This window comes from Carlito syrichta, unplaced genomic scaffold, assembly GCF_000164805.1.
Source record: "Carlito syrichta isolate Samal-C Ts95f unplaced genomic scaffold, Tarsius_syrichta-2.0.1 Scaffold301784, whole genome shotgun sequence".
NCBI lineage: Eukaryota > Metazoa > Chordata > Mammalia > Primates > Tarsiidae > Carlito > Carlito syrichta.
The window spans coordinates 350053-362774 of NW_007245880.1; the positions used below are offsets into that span (position 1 = coordinate 350053).

Here is a 12722-nt window from a genome sequence, read left to right on the forward strand (position 1 = left end):
TGGAGTGCCAGAGAAGATCTCTCTGAAGAAATAAATTTGGGTTAAAACTTGAATGATGAACAGGACTTTTACCAGTGAAAAGAAAAGGGACAAGGATTCCAGGAAGAGAGAATAGAGAAAAGGTCTAGAGACAGAAGAACTTGAAGCAAAAGTAGTCTTATAATAAACATACAATTTGGTATAACCTAGCTCCCTGTAACTTAAAAACAACAGAACCTAATACACATTGACCCAAAGTTAAATAAGTATGGTGCTTACTCTGAGGAAGTTCAGAGGCTAATAAGATGTATTCTATTTCGATTCCTTTTTCATCATGAAAAAAAATGGGTATTGGACCATTACTTATTACCCGAGTTTTGTTTTTTGTTTTTGTTTTTGAGCCGAGTTCTCATTCTGTTGCCCAGGCTGGAGAGTAGTGACATGATCACAGCTCATGGTAGCCTCACCCTCCTGGGCTCAGGTGATCCCTCTGCATCAGCCTCCCAATTAGCTAAGACTACAGGCAGGCACATGCCATCACACTTGGTTAATTTTTTTAAACTTTTTGTGGGGATGAAGTCTTGCTATGTTGCCTGGGCTGGTCTTGAACTCCTGGGTTCAAGCAATCCTCCTGCCTGAGCCTCCTCAAGTGTTGGGATTATAAGTGTTTACCAATTGTGCCCAGTTTCCAAGTGATTTTAAGCAAATTAATCTCTTTAAAACTCGGATAATTATCTGTCCTGCCAATTTCAACTGTTATGTCTATCCGGGTTCTTAAGTGCCAGCAACAGAAATCATCCATGGATTATTTAAAAGCAGAAAAGGAATCTTATTGAAGGACATCAAGCAGCTCACAGACTCTCCAGGAGGCTGAAGAAACACGCTAGAAGTTCCGTTCCTTTTTTTTCTTTTGACCTCTGAACTTTTTATTGGTTTCCTGCTTCCCTGAAGGGCATCCTGCTCCCACCGTCTCAACGCCTTATAACTTTAGTGTCACTGGTCTCAGACACCAATTTGCTATCCACTATCCTGCGGGGGGTGGTCTTTTGGATGATCTGGATGGAGCTGCTACTGTTCAGGTCATCACTGAGACTGAAGTCCTCTCCGTCTTCCAGCAGGCGGCGGTAGGTGGCCATCTCAGCCTCCAGTTTGACCTTGATTTTCAGCAGGAGTTCTCCTGGGCCTGGCGATGGCCCTCTGTCTGGGTCTGTGCCAGCTCAGACTCCAGGTTCAGCAGGGTACTGTTGAGCTGCTCCATCTCTATGGCGTAGCAGGCCTCCACCTCCCTCAGGCTGTTCCCCAAGCTGGCCTTCAGGTTTCTCATGGAGTCCAGGTCAATCTCCAAGGACTGCACTGTATGTTTCAACTCTGTGAGCATCATCTCGGCAGCTCCAATCTCGGGGACTGCATGGTGACCACTGTGGTGCTCTCCTTGATCTGCTGGGACCAGTCCAGCTCCTCTTGGTTCTTCTGAGCCAGCTCATCATACTGGATCCTGATGCCCACCATGATCTTGCTGAGGTCCTGAGATTTGGGGGCGTCTACCTCTACGGTCAACCCAGAGCTGGCAATCTGGGCTTTTAGGCCTTTTACTTCTTCCTCATGGTTCTTCTTCATGAAGAGCAGTTCCTCCTTGACAGCCTAGATCTCTGTCTCCAGCTGCAGCCGGGTGACACTGATGTCATCAATGACCTTGCGGAGCCCATGGGTGCCACTCTCCACAGACTGGCAAATGGCCAGTTCTGTTCATACTTGACTCTAAAGTCATCAGCAGCAAGACTGGAGTTGTCAATCTGCCGAACGATGAGGGCATTGTCCACAGAAGTTGCAAAGATCTGAGCCCTCTGGTCCTCGATGGTCTTGAAGCAAATGTCCCCAGTCTCTGACCCAGGGTCCCTTCTTTTCCAAGCATTCCTGGATTTTGCTCTCCAGCCTCTGGTTCTTGGTCTCCAGGTTCCTCACCCTTTCCAGGTAGGAGGCCAGGCAGTTATTCAGCTCTTGCATGGTCTCGTACTCGTCCGGGATGCCCACCAGACTCCTGGCCATTCCTGTGGCCAGGCCCCCAGGATCCCAGCTGCCATGGAAACTGGTGCAGGACACAGAGATCCAGGAGCCCACAGCACCTGCATAGACTCTGGCCACGCTGCTGGTGGGCGGGAGGCAAGGTGGCTGGATGGAGCCCAGGGACCGGTAGTTGGTGGAGTAGGTGGTGGAGTGAGTGGTGAAGTGCATGGTGGCAGCGGAGGAGAGCCAGACAATAGAACTCATGTTCTAAAGCCTCTGCACACAAACACTGTGGCTTGCATAAACACACTGATGCTGGACACTGCTTGCTGCTGGTGAAACTTTGCAGTCTTGGAAACTAGTAGTTTCTGTGACTTAAATAGATTCCTTGAAATTCTGTTTCTTTTTTTTGGTGGAGAGAGGTTCAAGCAATCCTCCCACCTCAGCCTCCCAAGTAGCTGAGACTATAGGCACACACAATGCCCAGATGATTTTTTAATTTTAATTTTTTTTTGTACAGACAGAATCTCACTGTGTTGCTCAAGCTGGTCTTAAACTCCTGGCCTCAAGCAATCCTCCGGGCTTGTCCTCCCAAAGTACTGGGATTACAGTGTGACCCCCAGGCGGGGCCCTGCTTCTGGCTGCTATTCAACTTTGTGTTGGGTGCATTAGATTAGATAGGGCAGTTCACAAGCAATATGCTCACGTCCCATTAGGAACTAGGGAAGCCAGTATCAGTCAGTCACTTTCAGTTCTTATAGGGGTGTTGGAGGTGCAGGGTAAAGGAGAAACTTTGCCCATTTGTTTATCTACAAAATGGCCAAAAGGATGACACATGACCATTGCAAATAGGCTCAAATGACATAATTACATGAAAATGTTTCACAAATTTTAAAGAACTCAGCCACATGACATTATTTTATTTTGTAATTTTTCCTCCTTGAAAGTAGGCATATAGCCAGGCTTGGTGGCTCAGCCTATAATCCCAGCACTTTGGGAGGCAGAGGAGAGTGGATTGCCTGAGCCTGCAGGTTTGTGACCAGACCAGGCAACTTGGCAAGACCTCCTCTCTACAATAAAATAAAATAAAAAAATAGCTGGGCATGGTAGCGCACATTTGTAGTTCTGACTACTTGGAAGGCTGAGGTGGAAGGATTGCCGGAGCCCAGAAGGTCAATGCTGGGGTGGCCGTAAGCCGGTGTGCCACTGCCCTCTAGCCTGGGCAATGGAGTGAGACTCCAACTCAAAAAAAAAAAAGCACGCATATAAGACACTAAATCTGGATATAAATACCATATGTAAATTGTAAACAATGTGTCAAATAATGTTAAAATCCCAATAAGTATGTAATCACACTTAAGCTCCCTCTTTACATGAAGACTGGAGGGAAATAGCAACTATAAGTTATTTTGTCAGAGGAGGTTTGAGGTGAAGTAGTGCCTACACTTTTTTAAAAAACTACTTTGCTGGGCGCAGTGGCTCACGCCTGTAATCCCAGCACTTTGGGAGGCAGAGACGACAGGACTGCCTGAGCCCAGGGGTTCAAGACCAGCCTGGGCCACTTGGCGAGACCTCGTCTCTACAATAAATCAAAAAATTTAGCGGGCACGGTAGCGCGCGCCTATGATTCCAGCTACCTTGAAAGCTCGAGTGGAAGGACAACCTGCAGGTCGAGGCTGCAGGTCTGTGTGCGTGCCACTGCACTCCAGCCTGGACGACAGAGCAAGACTCCGACTCCAACAAACCAAAACAATCTATATTTTAAGAATACGTTCCATTTAACTGCCACCCAGCCTTGCTCACAAACTTGAGTCAAAAGAGCTGATGAAAGGAATCTTAAAAGACGCAAGGCTTCCAATAACACAAGAAGGAACACACCAGATGGCGGCGAGTCGCATCGCCCTTGGTGCGGTCTCGAGGCCGCTCTGCAGTCCTAACGGAAAGAAACTACCGCTAATTCGTAGCAAAGAAACCATACCACGCTGCCCAGCCCGCAACGACGTCACACAAAACAAGGAGCAGGCGTGAGGTCATACAGCGCTACAGCAAAACTTGCTAGAGGTAAACAGAGGTCGTCCTCACTGTGAATAAAACCACAGGCGCAGATAAAATGTTCCCTTCAGTCTTCTGGCCAACCCGCCGTATCCCATCTCTTCTAGAAAAGCACTGAAGTAGTAGTAAGAAGCAAACAAAAGTTAGTCTTCCAATCTCGCGAGATCATTTTGCTCTTGCTCCGCTCGTAAGTACACGAGAGGAGGCAGAGGGTTGGCCAATCAGGAGGCGGAACCTCCGCCAGTCCCGCCCCCGTTGCCGGGAGACGCGGCGGCGTGCGATCGCCGGTACTTGGGCCTGAAGGCGGAGGAAAGCTGTCCTTGCGTGATTCCCGGACCTCGAGTGAGCGGACGGGGTTCGCGCGGCCCTCGGAAAGAAGTTCGAGCATCCCCCAAGCCGTGCGACTGTCCTCCTTCCGCGCCCGCGGAGGTGAGAAATTCTAGGTCAGGTCTCTTCCTCCCTCTCTTCCTCCTGCGCCCAGCCTCTTGCCCTGGAGATGCTCATCTGCTCCAAACAAAACAAGTTGGAACTCTTGGGCGCTCAGCTGTTACCTTCGGGCCTGTAGCCCCGCCTTGGCCGAGACCAGAAGGAAGGATTCAAGAACCTCAGAGAGAAAAATCACTAGGGGCTGAAGGATTTTACTGAAAGCAATATATTTCTGTCTGTTGGTGACAGTGGAAAGGACTTGCTTCTTCTGTCTGCCCAGCACGGTGGGGGAATTTAGCAACTCTTCACATTTATGAGAATGGTTGGTTTAGGGAGGATAATGATAGCAATAAAAATTAGGAGCCAAGTGTTTTATATATAATACCTGAATCTTTACTGCAGCTCTGCAAGGTGGGGCTCTTTGCCACAGTTTTATTTTTCAGATGATGAGACATCCTCAGGGGTTAGGTATGGTGCCAAGATTATACTGCTGGTAACTGTCAGAGCTAGAATTCGTGTAGCTAATCTTTTTGAGATCAAAGGCCAGGCTGCCTCTCTGTGTGAATCTTTGATTAAACAACCCAGAGTTAGTGGCATGTTTGTTACTAATTCCCCTCCTCTTCCCTCTCTTATCTTCATTGACTCATGAAATGGTAAGCTTTTTCCACTACAGGAAAGCAATGGAAAAGAAAATTGGGTAGAATTTCTGTATATTGTACATTTTCTCAAAGTTATCAGGAACACTAGAGTGACAGTGACTAATTCCACTGGCAAGAGATATTTACTGTACTAGTTTTCATTTTGAAGAAGCCGTTTTGATCATAGATCCTGTTTTCCTTTCAAAAAGCCATTTCATATAACTCCCTTTTCTGTTTGAAATAATTCTTTTGCTTTGTCTGCAGAGTTCAAAACTGCAGGGAAATAGAATCAGGGAACTGTCTGGGATGGGAAGATTGTAAGTTTGGTGTGAGCATTTTAAAAGGAAGTGATAATGGGATAACTGAATGGAAATTTCTTTTTTTTTTTTTTTTGAGTTGGAGTCTCACTCTGTCGCCCAGACTGGAGTGCAGTGGCCACTCCCGGCCACCGCAGCCTCGACTTGTTGGGCTCCGGTGATCTTTCCGCATCAGCCTTCCAAGTAGCTGGAACTACAGGCGCGTACTACCACGCCCGGCTAATTTTTGATTTATTGTAGAGATGAGGTCTCACCAAGTTGCCCAGGTGGTCTCGAACCCGCGGGCTCAGGCAATCCTACTCACCTCAGCCTCCCAAAGACGTGGGATTACAGGCTGAGCCACCGAGCCCGGCTTGAGTGGAAATTTCAAATAAACAATTGGAAATTCAGAATTGATGCGCAGTAGTAAAGAACAAAACTGTACACACCAATTGATGAATCATCTGCATGGTTGGAGTTATAAGGATGCAAGATTGTAGAAAGAATAGACATAATCTAAGGACTAGTCATAGATAAATGCTAGGAAAAACTAGAGAATTAATACTAGACACAGGATGTAGAAACAGAGAAACCATTTTACTTCAACAAATGCCTTTTGTTTTGACGATTCAGTAAATTTTTGTAATTGGCAATGCCTTCCTCTGAGAGGAAATTCAAAAGGTACAAAAGAGAACAGAAGGTTTCTTCCTGTCACTGCGACAGCAGCTGAGGATATAAAGATGAATAAAATCATCAAGGGAGATAAAATACTTTAACAGATCATTTCAATTGGTGATAGGTACTAGAATAAAGATAAGACCAGAATGTGTGGTGGCATATAGAACAGGCCTGTAAACTCAAATTGAAGAAAGTGAAGGTGATGATGACTGGTCATAGAAGGATCCTAGAGAGAGTAACAGGCAAGATGTTTGTTAGGCAGAGGGTCCACTTATCTTTTATTTTTATTTTTTGAGTCGGAATCTCACTCTGTCACCCAGACTGGAGTGCGGTGGCCGCTCCAGCCACCGCAGCCTCAACCTGCTGGGCTCCGGTGATCCTTCCGCCTCAGCCTTCCAAGTAGCCGGAATTACAGGCGCGCGCTACCACGCCCGGCTAATTTTTGACTTATTGTAGACATGAGAACTCGCCAAGTTGCCCAGGCGGGTCTCAAACCCGCAGGCTCAGGCAATCCGCTCACCTCGACCTCCCAAAGCGTGGGATTACAGGCTGAGCCGCTGAGCCACCGAGCCCAGCCCAAAGGGTCCACTTAAATAGCTGGTATAATAATCCACTTGAGAGGATGTCCTGAATTGTCCAGTACTGTAAGGATGGAGAGGAAGATACCTGTTTAATATTTAGGATCAAAATCAGTAGGCCAACAACAACGGCAAAACCCAAACAAAACTCAGTAGGACTTTGTGATCAACCACGGGAAGTGAAGGAGAGGGAGAAATTAAGTACTAGGTTTCTGACTTGTGTGATTAGGAGATAGTATTAAGAGGAAGGATAAATTTGGGGGAGCTAATAATGAGTTTGGATTACATATGTTTATTCTGAAATACTTAGACTATTTAGGTGGAGATGTTAAGTAATTATTTGGATATAAACACCTCAAACTGAGTGTGAAAGGTGGGACTGGAAATACAGAGTTCTGAGTCATCAGCTTACTAATTGTTAAAACTCAGTGAATACGATAGCCTAAGGAAAGCTTAGAGAGAGAAAAGAAAAATAGACTGTGTATGTTATCTTAGGGAATGCTGCTATTTAAGGACAGAACAGGGAGACCGAAAACAAACAAACCAACCAACCAGAAGATGGAAGTGTCATGGAGATGGTTTCACCTTAGAGAGACCAGTGACAATAGGATGACATTTACATCCATGACAGTATTGGCAAGTCATTTGGATGGAACAGTCCAGGAGGTGGTAGAAATTGAAGAAGTAGAGAATAGTGGATATAAGTTACTCTTAAGAATTTGGTTGCAGCTGTTTGCAGTGGCTCATGCTTGTAATCTCAGCACTTTGGGAGGCAGAGGCGAGAGGACTGCCTGAGCCCGAGGGTTCCAGACCAGCCTGGGCAACATGATGAGACTTCATCTCTACAATAAATAAAAAAATTAGCTGGGGGCTGGGCTCAGTGACTCAGCCTGTGATCCCAGCAATTTGGGAGGCCGAGGCGAGTCAATTTGCCTAAGCCCATGGGTTTGAGACCAACCCGGGCAACTTGGCAAGACCTTGTCTCTACAATAAATTTAAAATAATTAGCCGGGCTTGGTGGCTCAGCCTGTAATCCCGCGCCTTTGGGAGGCTGAGGTGAGTGAATTGCCTGAGTCCGCGGGTTCGAGACCCGCCTGGGCAGCGAGACCTCATCTCTACAATAAATCAGAAAATCAGCCGGGCGTGGTGGTGCATGCCTGTAATTCTGGCTACTCGGAAGGCTGAGGCGGAAGGATCGCCGGAGCCCAGCGGGTCGAGGCTGCGGTGGCCGGGAGCGGCCACTGCACTCCAGTCTGGGCGACAGAGTGAGACTCCAACTCAAAAAAAAAAAATTAAAATAAAATAAAATAAAATAATTAGCTGGGCATGGTAGCACACCTGTAGTTCCGGCTACTCGGAAGGCGGATGCGGAAGGATCACCGGAGCCCAGCAGGTCAACACTGGGGTGGCCATGAGCATGCCACTGCACCCCAGCCTGGGCGACAGAGTGAGACTCTGACTCAAAAAAAAATAAGCTGGATGTGGTGGCACACGTCTGTAGTTTCAGCTACTTGGAAGGATGGCCTAAGCCCAGCAGATGGAGACTGTGGTGGCTGTGAGCGTGCCAATGCACTCCAGCCTGGGCAAGAGAGTGAGACTCCGACTCACCAAAAAAAAAAAAAGAAAAGAATTTGGTTGCATAAGGAAAGGATATGTGGGACAGATTTAGAGATGGTTGCAAGATCAAGAAATTAGCTTCTGAAGTTAGGAAAAAATTGAACATGGTAACACAAAGAAAAGAGAAAGTTTAAAGATATTGGCAGGAGTCAGGACAATGCCCCAAAGGAGATGGGATCAAGAGGGTAAGTAGAGTAGAGGTTGATCTTGAGCGAGAGAAGGGATTGCTTGCTGTTGAACTTGAAGGACAGGATGTGTGAGGTAAGTTTGAGTGCTCCAAAGGTGATAGAATTCAAGTCCTAATTTTCTGAGAGTCATCTGCTGAGAGGTTCGATAGGTAGAAATGTGGCCAAGGGTAAGAATTATCAAGGAGAAGAGTATACTAACAAGGATAAGGAAAATAATTTCTGAAATGTGAATCCAGCTGAGATTAGTGACTATCACTTTGGAGTTCTCCAGTCTATACAACTGGGTGATTTCCACCAGCAATGTTCAGCAATCTGGGTTGGATATAGAGAAGGATTCTGATTTTGCCAGCTGAATTGGAGAAGAGTTCAAGGATACAAATTAGTTGATGGTGTCTGTGAGATAGTAGTTTCATGTAGGGAAGGAAGAGAGTCCTTGAGACTGCCTTGTCAAGGTCACTAGTGACTTCTAAGATGGGGAGGGACCTCTTTGGACATTTCAGTTTTATCTTACTTGAATTCCTAGCATTAAATGACATGGCTGATCATTCCTGCCTTCTCTTAGCATCCCTAACATAAACATTCCTGGTTTTTCTCTTTTCTTTCTGGGTCTTTATTTTCAGTCTCTTAACCTAGTGTCTCATCTTCTATGTGCCCTATATGTATAGACATTCCTTATTCCTCAGGACAGAGTCTTGGGTACTATTTTCATTTTCTCTGTATGCTCTCTCAAATGAATATCTTCATAACTCTTACACGACCTACAGTAGGACAAAAATTTTTTTTGAGTTGGGGTCTCACTCTGTCACCCAGGCTGGAGTGTAGTGTCATATTCACAACCACTGCAGCCTCGACCAGCTGGGCTTAGGCGATTCTTCTGCCTCAGCCTTCCAAGTAGCTGGAACTACAAGTGTGCACTACCATACTCAACTTATTTTTTTTTATTGTAGAGACAAGGTCTTATCAAATTGCCCAGGCTGGTCTTGAACCCCTGAGTTCAGGCAGTCCTCTTGCCTCGGCCTCCCAAAGTGCTGGGATTACAGGCCAACCCCACTTGGCCTAGGACATACATTTTTATATTATAGTTCAGTACGCATGTATGTGTAAATTTATATAAATATAACTGAAGCAAAAATTTAATTAAATAATATTTACCTTCCTTTGTTCAGTGAATTCTTTTATTTTTTTCTATCTTATGTCATGTTTAGAGCATATTGGTTCTAATCTGCCAAATTATCTTTACAACCCACTAGCAATTTGAAAACTACTACCTAAATTATCGGTTGAATTTTAAATAATACTATATTCTGATAAATAAAGGAGGGGGCTGATAAACTGGAAGAGAATGGGTGAATTAAAGAGATAGTTTAAGGGCAAATATAGTGGGAATAAAGAAAAAGGGTAGAAAGAGATTAGATTATGGTCTGAAAATAGAGCATTTCAATTAAAATGTTTGAGATGAAGCAATTCCTGATGATGACAAGCTCCATGTTTGGCCATGGCTATGAATGACTAAAATGGACTTAAGATAGTTACTAAAATTGAGGTCAGGGAACTATGAAGCTAGAATGTCAGGTATTAGTTTTAATATCCAAATGGAGTCCATCCAGAATGATGATGAGATTGGAAAGAGAAGCTCTGAACCAGGTACAAAAGACTTCAGTAAAGATGGGAGAGAGATAAGGAGGTTGCTTGTTAGCAGCACCCAGAAAAGATCATGGCAGTATGGCTGCATTCCCTGATTCTCAAAGGAAGCAAATTCTGTTTAATTAATTTAATTAATTAATATTTTGAGTTGGGGTCTCACTCTCTCACCTAGGTTGGAGTGCAGTGGTATGATCATGGTGATCACAGCTCATAGCAGCCTCGATCTGGGCTCAGGCGATCTTTCTACCTCAGCATACTGAGTAGCTGGGACTACAGGGACACTTACTCCCAGCTACTTTTTTTTTAGTTTTTATAGAGACAGGTTTCGCTCTGTTGCCCAGGCTGGTTTCAAGTTCCTGGGCTTAAGCAATCTACTGGCCTTGGCCTCCCAAAGTGCTGGGATTACAGGCATGAGCCACCATACCCAGCTCTGTTTATTTTTCTAAAGGCATGGAAGAATAATGTTTTAAAAGTGGCACTGGGGAGCAAGGACTTCCTTAGCTTTAAAATTGTGAGACAGTAGGCTAAAACAACCTTCACTACTGAAAGTGTTACCTTTAGGGGAAGCCAAGATTCTGTTAAAGTTAAGAGTAATAGGAAGTATTTGTAACAAGATTGAGAATATAAGAGAGTTTATTATGGACCAGAGGGCACGGAGAAAAGCATGAGAGAGAAGAAATATGCTGGATATATCAGGGGAATGAAAACTTACCAGAATACAGTTTGAGAATACAGAAGAGGTAACTAGAAAGGCTTGCATTTTGGTAAGATAATGGGGAGATGAGGGCATGTTGTAATAAACTGTCTCATAGTTCCAAGTGGAACATTAATGTCAAATCTGAACAAAATTGAAGCAGGTTTGGTCTCGTATGGTACCTGGAATGCCAGTTTGCAAGGAGAATTATTGTGAATTGAGTGTTTGAGTTAAGGGTATAATGGCTCACTAGTGTTTCGCCATAGAAGACATCAAAGGAGAATTGAACTATTTATTGTTTCCAAACAGTGATTCAAGCGAACAAATAATGGCCAGTAATCACAAATCTCCAGCAACTCGCCCCATATCACGAGGTGGAGTTGGACTGACAGGAAGGCCTCCTTCTGGAATACGACCCCTATCAGGAAATGTTCGAGTGGCAACTGGAGTAAGTTTAAAACAAATCTGTTGAACACATGTGTATATATTTTGGTAGAAGCTGGAAACTTCTACAGTAAGAGATTCTACTTTATTGCTTCTTTTTTCTATAAGCATATAATTAAATGTGGGTTTTTTTGGTGGGGGAAGCATCTTGAAATACAAATGTGAGAGAATGTTTGAAAGACACTATCTTGCAGATACTCAAATTTATTTTAAAGCAACAGTAATTTCAGTGGTATGGTGTATTTGGGCCAGAATCAAATGAAATGGACCAAAAATAGAATTAAGCATATATAAGAATTTGGTTAATGATTAAGATGGTACTTCAAATTAGTTGGAAAAGTATGGAATATTCAATAAAACATTCCAATACCTGGTAAACCATTTGTTTAAAACTATTTTAAATCCTTTTCTCATATCTTTTTCAGAATTCTATATAGTTTAGACTCTTGAAGGCAGGGAATAGTGGCTCACATCTGTCATTCTAGCACTTTGGGAGGCTGAGGCAGGAAGATCACTTGAGGTCATGAGTTCAAGACTAGCCTGGGTAACATCGTAAGACCTCATCTCTACTGGGGAAAAAAAAATATATATATATATATATATATAATGTCATGCATATATAATATACAATAAAAATGTCATATATATTATGTAATGTCATATATATTATATATCATATTATTACAATTATATATTATATATTATATGACTTTGCACATATATATATGTGTGTGTGTAAATATAGATATGAATATAGATATATCAGGCACGGTGGTGGTGTGTGCCTATAGTCCCAGCTACTTGGGATGGTAAGGCAGGAAGATCACGTGAACCCAGGAATTCAAAGTTGCAGTACGCTATGATCATGTCACTATATTCCAGCCTGGGTAACAGAGTAAGACCCTGTCTCCAAAAAAATTAATAAAATAAATAAAAAGAAACTTGATATCTTATTTTACTGAGTTGGAGTCTCACTCTGTCACCCAGGCTGGAGTGCAGTGGCAAGCTCACAGCCTCTACAATCTGGACCTGCTGGGCTTAGGTGATCCTTTCACCTCAACCTTCCAAGTAGCTGGAACTACAGGTACATGTCACCGTGCCTGGCTGATGTTTTAATTTATTATATAGACGAGGTCTCACCAAATTGCTCAGGCTGGTCTTGAACTCTTGGGCTCAGGCAATCCTCTCACCTCCACTTCCCAAAATGCTGAGATTACAGGTGTGAGCCACTGCACCCAGCTTGTATTTTAAAAATGAAACCATAAATGTCATAGAAGAAAATGTAGGCAATTATTTTTATAAACTTTTCTCTTTTTTTGAGTTGGAGTCTCCTCTGTCGCCTTGAGCCGCTGGGCTCCGGCGATCCTTCCGCCTCAGCCTTCCAAGTAGCCGGAACTACAGGCGCGCCCTACCACACCCGGCTAAGTTTTTGATTTATTGTAGAGATGAGGTCTCGCCAAGTTGCCTAGGCGGGTCTCGAACCC

The 12722-nt window shown here is 44.2% G+C and overlaps 1 protein-coding gene and 1 pseudogene across 1 annotated transcript in view; one reads left to right on the forward strand and one right to left on the reverse strand.

The window, feature by feature from the left end:
* Nucleotides 1-950: 950 nt before the first annotated feature.
* LOC103257536 lies at nt 951-2211 on the reverse strand (annotated as a pseudogene).
* A 2152-nt stretch (nt 2212-4363) lies between these two features.
* The window catches only part of IFT74 (intraflagellar transport 74), a 115954-nt gene continuing 107595 nt past the window's right edge, over nt 4364-12722 (forward strand). Inside the window, exons 1-2 of the mRNA XM_008055228.1 lie at nt 4364-4464; nt 11104-11242. Coding sequence (XP_008053419.1) covers nt 11123-11242 — 120 coding nt within the window. The 5' untranslated portion in view covers nt 4364-4464; nt 11104-11122. The remainder of the gene's footprint in view (nt 4465-11103; nt 11243-12722) is intronic.